At 38.2% G+C, this 22102-nt stretch overlaps 1 protein-coding gene across 1 annotated transcript in view; it reads left to right on the plus strand.

The window, feature by feature from the left end:
• The first annotated feature begins 3441 nt into the window (after nucleotides 1-3441).
• Mdn1 (midasin AAA ATPase 1) overlaps nucleotides 3442-22102 on the plus strand; it is a 152823-nt gene continuing 134162 nt past the window's right edge. The window contains exons 1-2 of the mRNA XM_076858429.2: nucleotides 3442-3633; nucleotides 17108-17334. Coding sequence (XP_076714544.2) covers nucleotides 3532-3633; nucleotides 17108-17334 — 329 coding nt within the window. The 5' untranslated portion in view covers nucleotides 3442-3531. The remainder of the gene's footprint in view (nucleotides 3634-17107; nucleotides 17335-22102) is intronic.

The following is a 22102-nucleotide window of genomic DNA, read 5'->3' on the forward strand; positions in this document are numbered from 1 at the left end:
GGTATCAGGGATTGAACTCAGGGGCACTCAACCACAGAGCCATATCTCCAGCTCTATTTTGTATTTTATTTAGAGACAAGGTCTCACTGAGTTGCTTAGTGCCTTGCTATTGCTGAGGCTGGCTTTGAACTCTCCATCCTCCTGTCTCAGCCTCCCAAGCCACTGGGATTACAGGCGTCTGCTACCACACCTGGCCCTTTTCATGTACTTATTGCCACCTGTGTATCTTTGGGAAAATGTCTAAGTTGTTTTCCTGTTTTTTAAATTGGATTTTTGTTGTTATTATTTACATTCTTTAACACATGTTTTGGTACAAATATTTATAGACTTGGTATTATACCTTAAAGAGTAATTGGGTATGCATAAGGTGTGCATGTATTCAGCTTTAGTAGATAGTGCTACACATTTTCTAAAGTGGTTTTATCGGTTTACATGGTCACCAGTTTTGCATGAGATTACTCATTGCTCTGCACATCCTTATTAAAACTTGGTGCCAAAATTCATTTGTTGAAATGCTAACCTACGACATGGATATTAAAAGATGAGGCCTTTCATAAGTGATTCGGTCAAGAGGGTGCAACTGTTAAAAATACCAAGGTGCCTCAGCAAGGCAACATTTACTTCTGCAGAAGGGTGTGCTACTGAACTAAGTCTAGCAAGCAAACACACTTGGGTGGGCAGACTGCCTCTTTTTATCCCGAATGCGAGACTGCCCTTTGCTCTGATAGGAAGAGCTTGGGGTTGCCATCTATACAATTGGCTAACTCTAAAATTGGGGAGGGTGAAGGGAAGGGCTATAGTTAAAATAGCCACAATTGGATATAGGTTGGGAAGCTCAAATGGCTAGGATTGGATCTTACATTCCAACTAAGGTTAAATACTATGTTCTGAAAATGGACCACCAGGCTTACTATTTCTCACAAAACCATCATGAATGATTAGTGCCCTTATAAAAGACTTCAAAGAGCTCCTTCCTCTTTTCTGCATTTCCATGCCATTTATAAGCCAGGAAGTGGGCCCTTGCCAGACAGCAAATTTGCTCTGATATTGGACTTCCCAGTCTCTAGAGATGAAAGAAATAAATTTTTGTTGTTCATAATCCACCCAGTCTATGGTATCAATACCATAGACTTAGTGACTGAACACACTAAGATAATATTGTTATTGATTTAAATTTAATATATTTTGGGCTGGGGGTGTAGATCGGTGGTGGACCACTTGCCTAGCTAGCATGCCTATTATGCATGAGGTTGTGGAATTGATCCCTATCACTGCGGAATGTATACACACACACACACTTTATGTCTGTTGTTTTTTTTTTTTTTTCTTCTTTCAGTAGTTTTGTATTTGAGACAGATTCTCACTCTGTTGCCAAAGCTGCCTTTAATTTAATTTACAATCCTGCCTCACTTGTAGCTAGGACTACAAGTGCACACCACAAGATCTGGCTTCTATGTGTTTTTAAAATTCTCCATTCTGCTTTTTCAGAAATAACCACTGTTAAGATTTCCCCATAATTATTCCTTCATATCTTCGTGTGTGTGTTTATATACCCTGGGAATTGAACCCAGGGCCCCCCACATAGTAGGCAAGCACTGTACTCTGAGTTAGGTCCCCAGCCCTGTTATATTTTGTTTTTTTATTTTAAGGAAGTTTCTTCCTAAGTTGCCCAGACTAGCCTTATAACTTAAAGTATATGTGATTATAGGCATGGACTATCACACTGGACTTACTCAATTTTATTTATGTTCTGGTGGCCTGGAGAAAAGACTCTTGTCTCTTCCTCTTATAAGACTACTAACTCTCATGACTTCATTTAAACCTAATTGCCTCTAAAAGACTAAAAGATTCCACCTCTAAATATCAACATATGATATCTGGTGGGAGGCACATTCAGTCCATTGCTGTTTCTTATCATACAGAGTTTTCACTCACATGCTTTCCTTTTCCTTTTTATTTATCTCTTGAAGAACCCGAGCTTTTGACCTGTAGCATTTCCAACAGTCAATTTTTCCGATTACATATTCATGATGCTGTTTAACATATTCTTATGTCCTCTTTATTTTCTGCAAATTGGCAGCTGAATCCAGAGATTTGATCCTTTTGGCTATATCATAGGTTGTATTATGTTCTTCTTGGAGAACCATCTAAATTCTGGGGTTTTGTTCCTTTTGAGCTATTAGCAGCCACTGATACCTATTGCCTGTATCAGTTAATTAACTGGTGATGGCAAAAGTGATATGCTAATATTGTCAATCTTTCTATTTTTAATTTTGGGTATTGGGCGTTTAACCACTGAGCCACACCCCAGCCCTTTTGAGATAGGGATTGGCTAAATTGCTGAGGTTGGCTTTGAACTTGGAATCCTCTTGCCTCGGTGTCCCCAGCTTCTGGAATACAGGCATATGCCACCGCACACAGCTATTTTTACTTATTTATTTGGGATATGGGAGATTGAACCCAAAGGTGCTTTACCACTGATCTACATTCCCCAACCCATTTTATGTCTTCTTTTTTTTAAAAAATATTTTTTTTGTTTTAGTTGTAGATGGATATAATACCTTTATTTTATTAACTGATTTTTATGTGGTGCTGAGGATGGAACCCATGCATTGCACGTGAAAGGCAAGTGCTCTATCACTGAGCTACAACCCCAGTCCCCCTTTTTATTTCTTAGAGACAGGGTCTTACCAAGTTGCTGGCCTTGAACTTTGGATCGTCCTGCCTCAACCTGCGGAATCACTGGGATTAGGCGTGTGCCACCCGCTCAGATTTTGTCCATCTTTTTCATATTATCTGGAATATTTTATGACAGATTCTCAGTTGCTGAGAATCTGTCATAAAATATTATGGTCTCGGACTTGTGGTCTTCCTGCCTCAGCCTTCCGAGCAGCTGGGATTACAGGCAGGCCCGGTCCTTAAGAATATTTTTCAATGTATATATCATACTTTTAAATATTATCAAATTGAAATTATTGTCAATATTTATATGTACACTTTAAGGGCTGTGTTTATCAATATATGCTGATTCCGGTAGTATCTTAGAGGCTTAGAAGGGAAATCCACTTCTGTTTCACATTTTATCTTTTTCTGTGTTGAGGCGGAGGGAGGCATCGCTGAGAGCACACGCCCCTAAAGCTCCCTTATTTCTTGGTTTGGCGGAGTCTTCTGTCGGTCCTGTCACGCACTGTGTCTGAGAGCACCCATCACTCAGGAATTAATCCCTCAAAAGTCACTTCGGCTTCCATTCCCCTCCCGGAACTGGCGCGATAGTGACGTAGGCGGTTCCTCCGCCTGTGGGGCGAGGCCGGCCGGTAGTGCCCACCATCCGCGTCGCTGGCTGATGACGCGCAGCGCGGCGTGCTCCCCCACGTGTGCTTTGCTGTTCGCCAGATCTCCGCGGAGCCGCGGCGGCCACTATCCCTAGGGGAGTAGTGGGTGGAGGTTCGGGCGCTGGAACCTTGTCAGCTCGGAATCTCTGAGCACGAAGCAGTGAGCGCTGGGGTCCTCCGGCACAGAGGGCCTAGGATCATGGAGCACCTCTTACTGGAGGTGGCGGCTACACCACTGCGGTTAATCGCTGCCAAGAACGAGAAGAGCCGCAGTGAGCTGGGCAGATTCTTGGCCAAGCAGGTAAGGAAAAGAGGGACAGGGAAAGCGTGGGGCAGACCCTGGTTGCCCCTGGGTGCGCTGCGGCATCTTGTTACTCTGGCTGCTGGCGGTGGCTGGACGGTGGCTGGACGGTGGCAGAGGCGTCCGCACGTGTTTGAGGCGACTGGAAGGAGCCTTCCTGGGGGAACCTTCCCTTTCCCCTCTCCAGCACGTCGACCCCTCTGCAATGCTCAGGCAGTGTGGCAGGGGTGCCGTTCTGAAAGGTATGTGGTTGAGTTTTGAAGTTGAGATAACGTCTTTGCTCTTTCGACGCGTATATTACCTTAGTGTGCGTAGTCCAGCTTCGGGTGTTAGCTTGGCTGAGCGCATGTATGTGTATTTTTTCCTAGTCTCTTCTCTATGACTCACAAATGAGTATCAATGGCGTTTCTGCTGTGCCTAAGGAAGCAACAGCTTTATTTTGGGTGAGGGATTAAGGGACCTAAGCGGTTTAGAAGGACGGTGAACTCATAGGAGAGGTACTTCTCCCCACCCCCTTTTTGGGGATGGAGGTGTGGAAGGTGCTGGGGATTGAACCAAAGGCTTCATGCTTGCTCGGCACACACACTAACACCGAACTACACCCCCAACTAAGGGGCATATTTGTATGATGATAACAAATTGCACCTGAGAAGCAAAAGGGAGTTGAATCTGCTACCTAGGTTCCTAGCCCCCAGGCCCTTAGCAAAGTTGCAATGAAGAGGATCTAATGCTATTTGATGGTCTAGAGACGAAACAGGTTTTTGGTGGGTTTTACTAATGAAGGAGATAATCAATTTCGATGAACTGAGCTTGTGAAAGATTCCTGAATTTTGTGTTGTCACTAGAGCTATCTTTCTGTAAGTGAGCTTAGAATTTAGAGGACAGGTTCTAAGTCTAGGGTTCTTTGACCAATTTCAAGGGATTTCTGACTCCCTACCACAGTAATTGGATGTAGTCTGGAGGTGTAGTTCAGTTAAAGAACATAGGCTTAGCATGCAGGAGGCCCTGGGTTCAGTTCCTGGCACTGAAGAAAAAAAATTAATATCAGTGTGTTGGGGGTGGTGAAAATTAAAAAATGGTTTGTAGCCTTTATTAGATAAGTTTTAGGGAATCTGATACACTGAAATATAAGAATCACTCGAGTAGATTCTGAGTATTGTATAGTAATGCTTCCCAACTAAAAAAGTCTCAGAAATATCTTTCAGGTTTGTTCTTTTCCATTCTGGGTAATAATTTGATGCATTTCACTTCGAGAAGAGTTGATTTTATTGTCCATCCTAATTTCTATTTTTTTTTTTTTAGAAGAGGCTTTTTTTTTTTTTTTTTTTTTTTTTTGAGAGAGAGAGAGAATGAATTTCAATATTTATTTTTCAGTTCTCGGAGGACACAACATCCTTGTATGTGGTGCTGAGGATCGAACCCGGGCCGCACGCATGCCAGGCGAGCGCGCTACCTCTTGAGCCACATCCCCAGCCCCTAATTTCTATTTTTTTTTTGGAAGCAAATATTTTTACTGGAAAGCTGCAGAAACTTTTAAAATGTCAATTCTCAGTGGGATCTGAAGAACTTTTTAGTATATGCCGCTTTCTTTTGTTTTTCATCTCAGCTGGTGATTCCACCTTCTGTCCAGTCACTGATAGAGAACTGGGTCTCCTCAACTCTATTATTTTGGGATGTTGGATATTGAACCTAGGGCCTCAAGCACTCATGTGCTCACCACTTAGCTACACTTCCAGCCCTTCCTTAACTTTTTTCATTCCTTTTTCTTCATATACAGTCAAGACATCTTGCTGATACTTCCAAGTTATTGAATCTGTTCATTCATTTCATCCCTACTACTACTACCATTCCTACCTCCTTGATCATTGTCTGTTAATGAAGATTAGAGTGCTTAGGAGAATGCATGGGTCCTGGAACTGGAGTGTGACTGAAGGTTAAATCCATTTTCATTTACTTAATTGCTTTCATTCCCTCGTGCAAATTACTTAACTCCACTAGATCTCCGATTTTTTGTTAAACATATAAATATGGTAGCTGCAAAGTAGTTACAGGGGCTTACCTGTGTTACATGCATGAATTCCTGGGTTCCATCCCTAGTATTGCACAAAAAAGAAAGAGGTAAGCAAGTGGGTTCTAGGATCAGCTACTAGTTTTGTCACCTTAACTTCCTCCCCCCACTTCAGTTCTCTTATCTCTAAAATGAGGATGTAAGGATGATAGTGTCTAATTTATGGGTTGAGGTGAGGATTAAGTACTGTTTATAAAAGTGATTTCTGTTATTACTACTATAAATAAGGCTGTTGTGATGACTAGATAATTTGAGTAAGGAACTTATACTGCCTGGCATGTAAGAAGTCATCAAAAAATGTGAGCTATAATAACATATGAACACATACATATACACTTTTTTCTTTCGGCAGGACTGGGTCAAACCCAGGGCAACACGCACGTTAAACAAGTGTTCTACAATAGCTATACCCTCTGTCCTTCTTGTTATTATTTTTGAGACCTGAGTCTGGCTTTGTTACCCAGGCTTGTCTCAAACTCCTAGACTCAAGTGATCCTCTTGTCTCAATCTCCCCAGGAGCTGGGACTAGTAATTATTATTATTATTTTGTGGTGCTGGTGTTACCGCTGTTTAGTATAACACCAGAGAAGCACACCGAGGCAAGTTTAGAGTGAAAGTAGAAGCTTTATTAAGGATAGCAGAAAAGATTCTCCCCTCCCGGGAGGAAGAAGGGGACCCAAGAGGTGGAATCCATGGAAGTGGGGAGGTCTTCCCTCTTTTATAGCTAAGGTCTTCATTCAGCTTTCCCGCATTTCTGTCAGCATTCCTGTCCTTTGTTCTGTTATCTTGAAGTGATATAATGTAGGTGGGGAGACCCAAAAGGTGAGGGGCAGATGGGCCTGAGGAATAATCTTGGGCCTGAAGGACCAGGGGAGCTTCTGATTAGCATTTCCTTGTTTGCTGGGAGCTATTTCATTAACATTTCTTTGGGATGGGCTCTGGGCCTTGGGAACATTAACATTTCAATTTCCCAAGTGCTGCTTTGCTTTCCAGGACTCCATTCTCAACAAGACCTTCTTTTTCCAGTTTACTCATTAGACTGATTTACCTAACTACACTAACTGGGAATTGAATCCAGGACCTCATTCATGCTAGGCAAATGCTCTACCGCTGAGCTATATCCCCCACTGCTCTTATTTTTAAAAGCAGTTTTGTTGTTATGCAATTCACATTCCATATGTATCTCCATTTAAAAGTGTGCAGTTAAAAGATTCACAGATATTGTGCATCTGTCACTACCATCAGTTTTAGAACATTGTCAATATTTCAGAAAGAAACCTTCAGCTGCCAGGTACGATGACACATGCCTGTAATCCCAGTTACTTGGGAGACTGATGCTGGAGGATCAGAAGTTTGAGGCCAGCCTGGGCACTTAGAGAGACCCTGTCTTTAAAAAAAAAAAAAAAAAAAAAAAAAAAATCCAGTTGGGAATGTAGCTTGTGGTAGAGCAATTGCCTAGCAAATCTAGCATGTGCAAGGCCCTGGGTTGAATCCCTAGTATTGCAAAAACACAACAAAAACCTCTGTATTTAGCCTGTCATTCCATAATACTCTTTGACACTCTCCATTTCCTCTAGCAACTAGTAATTTAATAACGTAAGTTTTTAAATAGATGGATTCTTTATTTTGCTAATTTAATTTAATTATTAATAAGACAAATCCAAATCTGTAACTGCTTTGCATAAAGCTCCCCATTGTTTCCAGAACTGATCTTTCCAAAATGGAATATGACTTGAGCAGGGGGTTTAGCTCAGTGGAAGAAGGTCTGCTTAATACATGATGCCCTGGGTTCAAACCCTAGCACTGCAAAAATTAAAAAAAAACGAAACTAGGGAAACCACTTGGTATGCCATTGTACTCCTTTTCCTACAGTCTTCCCTTTGTTCCTTTAATGTTGGGACTCAAACCCTGGGGATTCAAGGGAGGTGTTGCATGCTAGACAAGTGTACCCTGGAAATGTATTTCAATGCCAGTCCAGCAAGTGCCAGTCTACTGGTTCTCAGGGTGGGGCAGTCCCCCTCCCTTGGGAAGGGGGGCAAATCTTGAGACATTTTTGGTTATTAGAGCTAGTAGGGGCAGGGAATCTTCTGGTATCTAGTGCTTAGAGGCCAGGGATGTTGCTAAATGTCCTTAGAATTTACAGAACATCCACCCAGGACAAGGAATTAATTATCCAGCCTCAAACTAAAAAAATTAATAAAAAAAAGTAGTGTAAAAAATAAGAAGAAACCCTGTCCAGCCTAATTTTCCACCTTGCCCAGGGTTTGATACTCCTACAACACTGTGCTTTCTTAAATTATTACCCCCTAGTGTTGTTGACTGGAGTCAGCCCCTGTGGTCAAATACATATCTCTTTTTGGCCATAATAGAATAACTGGTACTGGATTAGTTCTACTGCTAAAAAACAACTAGAAAATTCTGGATAAAATACATGAAAACTATTTCAAACATTGAGTAAAAGGCAACTTAGAAAACCGCAATCTCTGACAAAGGAAAATAAGGTAATCCCTAAAATTATCCTCTATATGTGCCTATAACACTTACTGGATCCTTTTTTGAGGAGGAAGAACTCAAATTCAGTAATGGTGGTGTGCCTAAGCCACAAAGACAGATCAAAGTGTCAGGGGGCTGAGACAGCTAGTATATTCTCAGCAGAGCATTGGAATTTAGGAACAGCTCTAGGAGTATGGACAGGTTAAGTATTTGGCTGAATATAAAATTGTTTGTACAGGGAGAATCCATGAGACTGTGCAAACAATAGCAATGTGGGTTTGTAGGAGATGCTAAACTACTACCAATTGAAATGGAAAGTCTAGGTTGACTATCAGGATAATCAGTGGAAACCCCAAAAGGACCCTAACTTAAAAATAGGGTTAAATTGCTTGTTAAAATAGAGAATTTCCTAGACCCATACTTAACAAAATTTAAAACAAATGTTGGAAGAATCAGGCTACTCTGAACATAGATTGATTGCCTACTAGAACAAAAAAAAGAGAATAAAATCTAGACTACTAATATGATATCTATTATGTTGAGTATCTAATTAAAAGTAACTTGGTATATAAAAATGTAGATAACAGCTTGGGAGGCTGAGGCAGGAGGATTGCAAGTTCAGTGCCAACCTCAGCAACTTAATAAGGCCCTAAGGAACTTAGGAAATCCCATTCTTAAAATAAATGAATAAATGTTGGGGATGAAGCTCAGTGGGTAAGTGCCCTTGGGTTCAATCCCTGGTACCACTCACTTGTAGATAAATTTGGCCCATTTCCCAGAAAACACTAATATAAAAGAATGCAGAAAGAGAAATAGGCAAAAGTAAAGCTAGTACAAACATCAAGATGGTATTTTAAAACTCAGTCATATTAATTATACACTAGTTAAACAGTTTGTCAGATTTTATTAAAGAAAGCAAGACCCAAGTGTATGCTGATTAGATGAGTTGCATTTTAAATTTAGAAACAAAAATAAAAAGATGGAAAAAGTGGCTGGGGTTTTGGCTCAGTGGTAGAGTGCTTGCCTAGTATGTGTGAGGCATTGGGTTCAGTTCTTAGCACCACATAAAAATAAAATGAAGATATTGTGTCCACCTAAAACTAAGAAATAAGTATTAAATTAATGAAAGATGGAAAAGGAGATCCATGCAAATGGAATCAAAAGAAATTGGAGTGCTGTATTAATATTATAGACAGTAAAATTTAAGAGAATATTACTGGAGGTAAAGAAGGGTATTTCATAATAATAAAAAGAGTAATGCTTACCAAAAAGTCAACAAGCCTAAATACATGTGTACCTAATAACAGAGTTTTAAAACAAAGTGTCAAAGTGTGACAGAAAAGACAATTTCAAATTATAACCGGAGATGTCAACATCGTTTTTCTTCTAGTAATAAATGAAACAAATACAGAACATCAGTAAGTATGTTGAAGACCTGAAAAACATCAATGAATTTGACCTAATTGACATTTGTAGGATGTTATACCCAGTGACTGCAGAATATATATTTTGTACACCTGCAATAGTTATCAAAAAGATCCTTTACTGGTGTTTTAGTTAGTTTTTTGTCACTGTGACCAAAATACCTGACGAGAGTCGCTTGAGGAAAAGTTTATTTTGGCTTAAGATTTCAGAGGCTCAGTCTATGGTCAGCGGACTGTAAGCTCTGGGCCCAAGATGAGGTAGAACTTTGTGGTGGAAGCTTGTGGCAGAGGAAAGCAGCTCAGAACATAACAACCAGGAAGTGGAGAGAGCTCTGCCCACCAAGGACAAAATATAAACCCCAAATGTGTTTCACCAGAGAACTACTTTGTTTAGCCACACCTACCTGCCTATATAGTTACCACCCAAATAATCCACAGTAGTGGATTAATCCACTGGTTAGATTATAGCTCTCACAACCTAATCATTTCACCTGTGCTCTTGCATTGTCTCATACATGAGACATTGTTGGGTGGGGGATGCCTCATATCTAAACTATAACAACTGACCATTAGACAACTCTCAAATTTAAGAGAATTGAAACATACAAGATATATTCTGTAACCACACTGGAGAAAATCCCAAGAAGATACTGAGGAAAATCTCTCAATAATAGAATTAAGTAAAAACTTGTAAAAACTGATGATTAAAAAATAAATCATTACCAAAAAATGAGGAATTTAACTGAATTGTATTGAAAACAGTGTATCCCAATTTGTGAAATGCAGTTGAAGCACTATTAGAGGGTATTTCATAGTACTAATTCTTAGGAAAGAAAAATCATGATTTAAAAATAAGTATTCTAATTAGGAAATTAGAAAAGAAGAGCAAATTAAACCCAAGGTGAATAGAGGAAGAGAATTATTAAGATGATAATGAAAATTAATGAAATAGAAAATGTAGGTATTATAGAGCAATTAAGTAAAACTAGAAATTAATTTGTTGAAAAAACAGATAAGGATCTGGGTGTGGTGGTGCATGCCTATAATCCCCATTACTCAGGAGGCTGAGGCAGAAGGATTGTAAGTCAGACTATCCTGGGCAATCTAGTAAGACCCTGTGTCCAAAACAAGAACAGTAGTACAAGGTCTGTACGTTGGAAATTATAAGAGATTGGTAAGACAAATAAGACCTAAATAAATGGAAACATGCTATTAATTGGAAGACTTGATATTGTTAGCTCATGAGTCCGAAGTTTTTAATTCTGTGAATATTTCAATAAAATGGACATAGGTGTGTTAAAATAGGCTGAAATCTAGAACTTATATATTTTTACATTAATTTTCTGTAATTACAATTATTTTGCATTTTTATATATTGTACACTATAGGTGTTCCAGATCTGAGATGATGGGATGAAACAGGTTAGGATAAGATTTTTCCCAAATTAATCTATAGATTCAACACAAACCCATTTAAAATCTCAGCTGTGTGTGTGTGTGTGTGTGTGTGTGTGTGTGTATGTATGTGAGTACAGAAATAGATAAAATAATTTCAAAGTTTAAAATGAGACACAATTTAAGTAGAATAGCTAAAACAATTTTGGAAGAGAGAAAGTTGGAGGATTTAACTGACTTATTTCAAAACCTATAAAGCTGCAGTTACCAAGACTATGGTGTTGGTATAATGATGTGTATAAAGATTAGAAAATTCAGAAATCGATTCACACATAATAAAGTCAATTGGTTTTTAATAAGGCTGTCAAATAAATAAACAGGGAATAGACAGACAATCGGGTTTTTTTTGTTGCAGTACTGGGGATTGAATCCAGGCATACTCTACCACTTAACTGCATCGCCAGCTCTCTTTTTGAGACAGGGTCTTACTAAGTTGCTAAGACTGGCCTCTACTTGAGATCCTCCTGCCTTAGCTGAGTAGCTGGGATTACAGTTATGGGACACTTCATTCAGCCTAGATAGATTTTTAGATAATTTTTGCTGGAGAGGATAATAACACTGGGGAAGAAAATGAACCTTGACTCCACTTTATGTCAAGCCCACCAGTTAATAGTACATCATAAATGTATACATAAAAGTCAAAACTAAAACTGCTAAGTACGTAATTTCTCCCCCACCCCAGTCTCTTATTTTGGGATAGGTCTTGTGAAGTTGCCCAGGCAAGCCTTGAACTTGTGATCTGCATCAGCTTCTCAAGTGGCTTCTTATGTATCAGTACGCCCAACTGAAAAAAATTTTGTAAGCAAGAAAAGACAAAAGATTTGGGGAGACAATGATTTTTTTGAGTGGACACTAAAAACATCATAACATAAAGTCTTAATGTTGAATTCATCAAAATGTAAAACACCTGCTTTACAAAACATGAAAATGAAGTCAAGCCACAATCAAGGACAGAATAACACAAACATTTCTAACAGGACTAAGATGTTAAGAACTTACACATTAAAAAGAAGAAGAACTTATACATTACAATGGAATAATAAAATAAATAGTACAGTTTAACAGTAGGTGAAAGTAATCATGGTATAGCCCAGTAATAGCACCAGGCCCTGGGTTCAACCCCCATCACACACACACACACACACACACACACACACACACACACAAAAGAAGAAAGTTAGAGACTTTATCAGCAGTATCATAAAAGTAAATATTTGAGTGGCTTTTTAATGCCCGAAAAAAATTTCAGAATCCTGTCATGAGGTAAATGCAAATAAAAGCACAGGAGACATCTTGCTCCACTGCCACTAGAATGGCTAAAATTAAGACTAAGAATGTAGCAACTACAAGTCTTAGACATTGCTTGCTGGTGGACCGCTAAGATGATAAACAAAGTTTGGAGAAGTTTCTTTTAAAGTTAAACACTACAATATTTCTTTGAAATTGTTTTAAATTTTAAAGTACAGTTTTAGGGTTGTGGGTATAGCTGGATGGAGTGTGTGCTTAGCATGTATAAAATTTTTACTTTTAGTTGAGCATACAGTTACTATATAACCCAACAGTCCCACTTTAGTTAATGAGAAAGCATGAAAATGTGTCCCAAAATCTCTTGTACACAAAAGTCCGTAACTTCAATGATGATAGCTGGGAAAATGAAAATATCCATGTACAAGTGAATGAATAGATTGTGGTGTATTCATATAGGGTAAATAGTACTAATGAGATGGAATAAGTTATTGATTCATACCACTATATGGATTGTGAAAATCATTATACAGAGCAAATAAGCCAGATAGCAAGGAGTAATAATAAATGATTCAGTTTATATAAAATTCAAGAATAGGCAACTCTTGAGGGCTGGGATTGTAGCTCAGTGGTAGAGCATTTGCCTAACGTGTGAGGCACTGGGTTTGATCCTCAGCACCACATATAAATTAAATAAAGGTATTCTGTCCATCTATAACTAAAACATTAAAAATAAGAAGAAAAAGCAAATTTTAATCATAAAAACCAATCCTGTGGGTGTCAAGATGGCAGAATAGAGAATGCCACTTTCCTGGCTGCTCCATGGTATAAAACCAAGAAAGCAAATGGGCAGCTTCTCAGCAAGGTGGGTGAACAGAAAAGCAGGGAGCTCTTTACTGGAATTTAATACTGGACATTCAAAGCAAATCTGGGACTAGGGAGATTAGATATAATAAAATAAGGAAGAAATCCCCAGTGCCGTTGCATGGCTAGAGGCACCAGCCAGAGTGATCTGAGAGCAAAGTGGAAGATAAAGGAATTAAAGGAACCTGCATTTTTGGGAGGCCTGAGGCATGTCTTGGTGCAGAGAATTTAGATATCAAACCTACTGTCCGACTAAATTGAAAGGGGTGCTGCACAATATCTTTGTGTGGGAAAGAAGCCACATCTCTCCTGGTTGCCTGCGGAGGACAGGGGAAGAACCATTTTGCAGCCGTGGCACAGGGGCCAACAGCTGGGGTAACTGATTCCTGGCAAGCCTGAGTTTGGCCTGAAATACAGACCTGGCAAACCCACATCACTGGACAGAGACTGTGCCTAAGTGACCAAGAGAAAATCAACCCTGGAGAGAGGTTTACACAGGGGACAGCTGGTGGTGGAAACCCACCCAGCTCTCACCCTCGCTCTCCAATCCGGCTGCTTGCAGGACCAGGCAGAAGAAATGTGCCTCGCTGAGAATTCAGAAGGGCAGGGGCAAGAGAGGCTAAGATTGGGGACTGAACCTGAGAGCAGGAAACCTAGGGTCTGCTGGTGACATAATGGACTAAGAATTGACTTCTCCACCACGTGAGTGGAACCCAGGGGAGATCCCTGGGATTCTCTTCCAGTGTGGACCAGCAATTGCTTATTTAAAACCGCAGGTGTGCTTATTTAAAACCTTCAGACCAAAGAGCCTGGAGCCTACCTAAGTCTAAACATTTCCTTTAGGGGTTACTTCTCTCATTCCAGCAACCCTACTCTGAGAGTGGAGCAAGCATCACCCTCCAGGTGACCCCAGTGACCTCACCGAACACTGCTGAGGAGGGAAGCTGGCAATCTTTTGAATTCCAGTGGAAACAATTCTTTAACTTTTCGTCCAGATCTTTCTTTTACCTTTTCTTTGTGACCTTAATGGTTCATGGACCATTATACATATTCATATTTGTTTTTGCCCCTCATTTCTATTATTTTTGAAGCCATTTTTCATAGATCAGTATTTTGAGGACGAGGATGTTTGATACATACATCTTAGTTTTGTATTCTTTTATATTCTTAATTTTTAAAATTTTTACATATATTTTTTCTCATGTGTCTGTTCACTAGATTCTCTCTTCTGCTAACAATCTCTATTGTTCTTTTACTCTGTTTAGTTTTTTACTTCTTTCCTCCTCTTCCATAATCATCACATCCTACATCACTTCTGTTCTCTCCCTGTCTACCATTCAAAATTATAAACCATTTTGCAGACTTACTGTTTTTGTTATAGGTAATAACTGATTATATTTCTGTGTATTGTGACAATTAACATCATTGATGTCATAGCAGGAACTATTTGGTTTAATGCTGTATATTTTTTGCATTGGTTGTTGTTTTTATTTGTCTCCCCCTAAACAGTGAGGTTACTAGAAACCTTCATGGACACTATAAACCCATAGGTAGAATGTCTACTGACTCAGATCCATACTCTTAGGTAGGTAGACAAACAAAGAAAATAAAAAAGCAAGGGAATAAATTGCCCCAAACAAACCAAGATACTTCAATAACAGAATCCAACTACACCATGGTGGAATAAATGTCAAAGAAGGATTTTAAAATGTACATAGGTAAACTAATTTGCAAGGTAAAGGATGATGTAAAGCATGAAATCAGGGATAAAATACAGAATAAGGATAGAATTAAAAAAAAATGTTTCTAGTTGTAGATAGACACAATACCTTTATTTCATCCATTCATTTTTTTTTTTTTTCCTTATGTGGTGCTGAGGTTCAAACCCAGTGCTCCACATGCACTAGGCAAGCATTCTACCACTGAACCACAACCACAGACCAGGATAGAATTTTAAAGATTTCCAGAGAAAAATATCAGGTTATATTTAGAGGGAAACCAATCTGGATCTCAGCTAATTTCTCAACGCAGACTCTCATAACTAGGAGGTCTTGGAATAATATATACCAAGCTCTGAAAGAAAATGGATACCTGCCAAGAATACTATAACCTAGCAAAATTAAGCTTCATAATTGATGATAAAATAAAAATCTTCCATGATAAACAAAAGTTAAATTAAAGCCTGCAATACAAAATATACTCAATATAATATTTCATGAAGAAGTGAAAACCAGCCAAAGGAGGAACTACTCTAGAAAAATAGTAAATTAGTGAAGAAACTAATTCAAGTTAAAATCCAGAAATAAAATGAAGGGAATAAAAATTGTTTCTCAATAATAACATTGAATATAAATGGCCTAAATTCATCCATCAAATGACATAAATTGGCAGATTGGATGAAAAAACAAAGCCTAACAATATGCCATCACCTAGAGACTCTCCTTATAGGCAAAGACATCCACAGACTGAAGGTAATAGGATGGGGAAAAACATCATTCACATGGATCTCGTAAATAAGCAGGGGTTTCTGTCTTCATATCAGGTAGAGTGGACTTTAAGCAAAAGCTAATCAGAAGAGACAAAGGACATTTCATACTGCTTATGGGAATTATACATCAACCAGACATAACAATTGTAAAAATTTGTGCCCCAAGCAATGGAGTATCTGCATTCATCAAACAAACTCTTCTTAATTTCAAAAAGCAAATAGACCACACAACACAATAATATTGGGTGTTTTAAACACATCTCTGTCACCACTGGATAGATTCTCCAAATAAAAACTAAATAAAGAAGCTATAGAACTAAAATATACAGTTGATAACTTAGAATTAACAGATATATAGAATATTTTATACATCAGTGACTGAAATACTTAACTTCTCAGCAGTACACAGATCCTTCTCTAAAATAGACCATATCTTAGACCACAAAGCAACTCTTAGCATGTACAAAAAAAAAAAAGAGATAATACATTGTATTCTATGAGATCATAATGAAATCAACTATAAAAGAAGCTACTCTAACCCTGGAGACTAAATAATAGATATTGAATGACTAGATAGCAGAAGAAATCAGGGATGAAATAAAATAATTGGTAAATGAGAATAGTGTAACAACATATCAAAATCTTTGAGACACTGTGAAGGCAATTCTAAGAGGAAGGTTCATTGCATTGAGCTCATTCTTTAAAGAAATAGAAAGTCACCAAATAACTAACATTACATCTCAAAACCTTAGAAAAAGAAGAATTTCCTACATGTTAAGACATGCTTTACCACTGAGCTCTGCCCCTTGTCCCTAATTTTGTATTTCTGACTTTTCTTAACCAGAGATGTTACTTTTGCATAGTAACTATAGATTTCTTAGGTTTTTCATTCAAGTAAGGGAACCAGAGGAGCATTGGGGTTTTAGATGCCCTGGACAGTGTTGAAACCCTGCAATATAGGTTGTTTTTAAGGGACTGTATAACATTTTACTTAGAATCCATGTATCAGGATTTTTTGGTTTGTTTGTTTTTTGTTTTTTTGGAATGGGGGGTTGAACCTGTTAAATTTAGCCACTGAGCTACATTCCCAGCCCTTTTTTATTTTTTATTTTTAGAGAGGGTCTTGCAAAGTTGCTTATGTTCTCACTAAGTTGCTGAAGTGAGGTTGACTTTAAACTTGAGATCCTTCTGCCCAGAGCCCTTGGGATTACAGGCATGCATCACCGTACCGCATCAGTTCTTTTACCCCAGTGAACTGAAGCTTATTAATAATAAGTTAATTGAGTCCTCTATTTCATAAAAACACCACTGTTTTATAAGATAAACTCATTAAGTCTGAAAATTGATTATTTTGATTATGCACTAGGGACTCTTCTCTGGTCTTCTCTAGCAATACAAATGAGTACTGTTTACATGAACATTTTATTTTTCCTCTCAGGTGTGGACACCTCAAGATCGCCAGTCTATCCTGAGTATTTTAGCACAGTTGCTCTTGGATAAGGATTACACTGTGCTGATTGGCCGTCAGCTGCGCCCTCTCCTTTTGGATTTGCTGGAAAGGAATGCTGAAGCCATCAAGACAGGAGGCCATGTTAACCATGATCTGCATGAACGGCTCTGTGTGTGTATGAGCAAGCTCATTAGTAGCCATCCTGATGTGCTCCCGTGAGTAGCAATTTTATTCTTCATGTTTTTTCTTGAGGTGTTAGAACTTTCTCTCTGCTGGGAAGTAATTAGGAGTCTAAGTTGAAGGGAAATACAGAAAGAAGAGAGATAAGCTGACCTGAAGATCCAAACCCTCTAATCACAGTTATCCTTTTGTATGAGAATACTCACAACAGAATCCACTTATTACCTCTCAACTCAATAAGCATTTACTGGGTTTCTCTCTAGTCTTGGCCAACAAGACAAGTCTGGAAAAATGGCCAAGATATGCCCCCAGTCCTTAAGGATTGTATCATTTGGCAACATATGCATATAAAACAGATTTGGATGATGCTCCCACACCATCCTAGATGGATGAGATTTCTTATGCTGAGCAAGATGGCATAAGCCTGAAAACCCAGCTTCTCTGGAGGCTGAGGCAAGAAGATCTCTTGAGCTCAGGCATTTTAGACCAACCTGGGCAACTGTAGCCAGACCCTGTCTCAAAACAATAACAAATAAAGAAAGTGCTGGGGGCTGAGGCCGTGGCTCAATGGTAGCGCATTTGCCTAGCATGCGTGAGATACTGAGTTCGATTCTCAGCACCATATATAAATAAATAAAATAAAGGTTATCAACAACTAAAAATATATTTAAAAAAAAAAGAAAGAAAGAAAGTGCTGGGCCTAGTAGTGCATGCCTAGAATCCGAGCAGGTGGGGAGGCTAAATCCGGGGGATGGCAAGTTCCAGGCCAGCCTCAGCAACTTAATGAGATCCTGTCTTAAAATAAAAAATAAGGGCTGCGGTTGTGACTCAGTGGTAGAGCTCTTGCCTAGTGTGTGTGAAGCACTGGGTTCAATTCTCAGCACCTCATATAAATACATGAATAAAATAAAGATCCAGCAGCATGTTAAAAAAATTATATAAAATAATAAATAAAAAGTATTGGGAATGTAGCAAAGTGGTAAAGTGCCCCTGGGTTCAATCCCCAGGACCAAAAATTAAATGAAGACTTTCAGATATTTGGGTGGGAGCTATATTTGCATGAACTTTTCTAAAAGGGAGAGGAACTTCCTTTTATAATTTTATGTAACTTGAATTCCTACTCTGTTAAGCCTTTATGGCAGAATACTTCAAAATTGTGTTTGAGAATCATTAAAGTGATGGATTAACTAGGTCTGTTTTCCCATAAGCCCCAGATTTTATGTTCTTATGAAATGAATATGAGGCAAATGCCTATGTTTTCTTCTTTTTGTCTTGCTAAGGCTGTTTGTTTTAGTTTTGTTCCCGCTGTGATAAAATGCAGAGTACAAAAGGTGCTATAATAGAGTGAATTAAAAACAAGCAAGAGTGGGCTGGGGATATAGCTGAATGGTAGAAATATTTGTCTACCATGCTCAAGGCCCTGGGTTTGATTCCCATTACTACCCTGAAAAGAAAGAAAGAAGTCCTTTGTAAAGAACTATAGATGATAGTGTATAATGGAATTCCACTTTTTAGTTTTAGGAAAACAGCACCTCCCCAAATTAACACTATATATGCATGTAGGGGCATGTAAAGATAAATTTTTACCTAATACATTCAGACAGACTTTAAATTTTGTGGATTTTATTGCAATATATAGATAAAATCCAGGGTTCTCTACCACTGATCTATACTCCCAGTATACTCTTAGCCTTTTTTTCATTTTTTATTTTGAGACATGGTCTTATCCAGTTGCTGAGGCTGACCTAAATCCAGTCTCCTGAGTTGTTGGTATGACAAAGAGTGTGGTACTGTCCCTGGCAACTCTTCTCTTAACCTCTGGGCCACATCGTCTGAGTGAAAAGGTCAAATATGGTAGGGTATTTAAAGAATTGGAAACAGATTTATATTTCTTACAAACATACATTTATATATTTATTATTTGGGGGATGTCAGCATTGAATCCAGGGCCTTGAACAAGCTAAGCAAGGTCTCTACCACTGATATTATACCCTGAGTCACAATTTACAATGAGTTAAATACAATGTGTGAATGAGGAAGAGTGGAAGAGAAAATGAAAAGAAATGGATAAGAACAAATAAGGGAGACCAGAGAAGAGGAACCCAGTTGAAGTTGCACTCCCTAAAGTCATTCCCAATGCCTTTTATTTCCAGGTGGATACTCTTTCTACAGCCAAGTGCTTTCTATGAGGCACCTTATAGTATCTTTGAGGAACAATTCTTTTTTTCCCTTATGCTACTTATTCATTAATACTATTGCATCAGGAGTCCTCATCCTTACTCTTACTCTTTGATAAATTCTTTGTCAGGACTCTGAGAACATTGCTAATTTGTGCATCTCTATTCTGATATATCTGTTAAGTTTTATGGTCTATGGAGGTGGGTAGGACACTGGGGATTGAAACCAGGGTTCATGCATGTTAGGCCAGAGTTCTGCAACTCTACTCAGCCCCTCAAGGTTCTGTTTTGTTTTGTTTTGTTTTGTTTTTTTCCAAAAAGTCAGTCATAGCTGGGGATTAGTTCTGTGCTCAAGCCCTTGCCTAGCATGTGAGAGGCCCTGGGTTTGTTTCCTAATTAGCACTGAATTATACAACAAATAAACAAATAAATCCATTCAATACTCAAGTAAACTCAAGTCATTCTTTATCTCGATTAAACTAGTGCTTCCAGATTTTAGCCATAGATTTATAGATAGTGTACGTTCTGCAACTTCACCAGTACATGGATGGAGTGGAGAAAAGAAAAAGTTTCTTATCTCTCTGTATAATTGGAACTTAAGTGTTGAGGACTTAAGTTCCAATTCTTTAAAAAAACAAAACAAAACAAAAGAATACACAAAATTGGCATTATTAGATTGTAACACTTCACTTCTGATACCAAAATGTATGGGGTGTTTTCCATACCCACTAATTGTGATACCAGCTAAGTGTTCGGCAATTCAATTTATTTCTGACACTATCTACCTGGAATTAGTATCAACCCTTTAAGTTAAGGGCTCAGTCCCATAGAGAGTCCCCCATTCTACTACTTTAGACACCAATCTCAAATACAAGTTGCTAAGAACAAGAACAAGGTATAGCAACACCAATTCAAATAGATCAAGGAATAAATAGACATGGATTGGATTTTCAGAAAGGGCCACTGAGACAATCAAAATTACTTGGAAATCAGAAAGACCAGTGTGGGTTCCTCAGTGGCCCCTGACTAAAGAAAAGATACAAGTAGCCCATGACCTGGTCAAACAACAATTAGTGGAGGGACATACAACCTTCCGTATCTCCCCATAATACTCCCATTTTTGTCATTAAAATTTGAAGATAACAGCTGGGGTCGAGTGGAAAGCTGCTCTTTAATGGAGAAGCAGGTCTAAAGAATTATGCTAGCAATCTCTATTTATATATCTCATTATCAGATTAAAGACTATGCAAGCATTAAAAAAAAAAAGAAATCTGGTAAATGGAGATTATTGCAAGATTTAAGAGCCATTAATAATGAGATGGTTATTATGGGACCTGCTCAATCGGGGATTCCCCAATTGTCTGCTTTACCAAAAACCTGGTATGTTTTAGCTATAGATATTAAAGATGGTTTTTTTTCAATTCCAATTCATCCTGAGGATAGTCCACATTTTGCATTTACTATCCCTGCACTAAATTATGAAGGTCCTGATCAGAGATATGAATGGAAAGTACTCCCTCAAGGGATGGCTAATAGTCCAACTATGTGTCAAATTTATGTTAACAAAGCAATTTAGCCACTTAGAAATCAAATTCCTGAACTACAGATATTTCACTATATGGATGATGTGTTATTGGCACATAAAGATAAAAACACATTGCTAGAATGTTATGCCACACTTACAAATTTATTAAAAAATTATAATCTAGAGATAGCAATAGATAAAGTACAGTTAAATCTTCCAATTAATTATTTAGGAGTTCTATTATCCTCAACCATGGTCCGTCCACCAAAAATGCAAATACGAGTAGATCAACTCAAATCACTTAACGACTTTCAAAAGTTATTGGGAGACATAAATTGGAAAAGGCCTTATCTAGGCATACCAACAGGAGAGCTAGGACCTTTATTTGATATCCTGAAAGGTCCATCAGATCCAAATTCACCCCGCATGTTAACGCCTGAAGCAAGAAAGGCATGAAAAATCATTGAAACATATGGAAAATATGCATTTGGATAGAATTGATATAAGTTTGCCTTTATTATTTATTGTACTACCAACAAAAAATATTCCTACAGGAGTATTTTGGCAAGAAGGTCCATTATTGTGGATACATTTATCTTATTCTCCTAAAACTATTCTTACTAGGTATCCTGAGGCTGTAGGACAATTAATACTCAAAGGAATAAAAGCAGCAAAGGGAGTGTTTGGAATTTCTCCCAATAAAATTATTACTCCATATACTATGGATCAAATTGATGAGTTAGCTAATGAGTTAAATACTTGGGCAATAATCATGTGTAAATCTAATGTTTCATTTGATAATCACTTACCATCTAATCCTTTGCTGTCTTTTTGGTCTAAGCATCCTGTAGTTTTTCCAAAGATGACAAGAAAAACCCCTATCATGAATGCTCCAAATATATTCACTGATGGGTCAAATAATGGTACAGCAGCAGTAGTTACCCCTGATCAAACTTTTACATTTTTAGTACCCAAACAATCAGCTCAAAAGGTAGAGCTTAATGCAGTATTACAAGCTTTTGTGATGTTTAAAGATTCTGTATTTAATTTATTTTCTGATAGTCAGTATGTAGTTAATGCTATAGTATCCCTTGAAGATGC

The sequence above is a fragment of the Callospermophilus lateralis genome, chromosome 6 (genome assembly GCF_048772815.1).
Source record: "Callospermophilus lateralis isolate mCalLat2 chromosome 6, mCalLat2.hap1, whole genome shotgun sequence".
In the NCBI taxonomy this organism is placed as follows: domain Eukaryota; kingdom Metazoa; phylum Chordata; class Mammalia; order Rodentia; family Sciuridae; genus Callospermophilus; species Callospermophilus lateralis.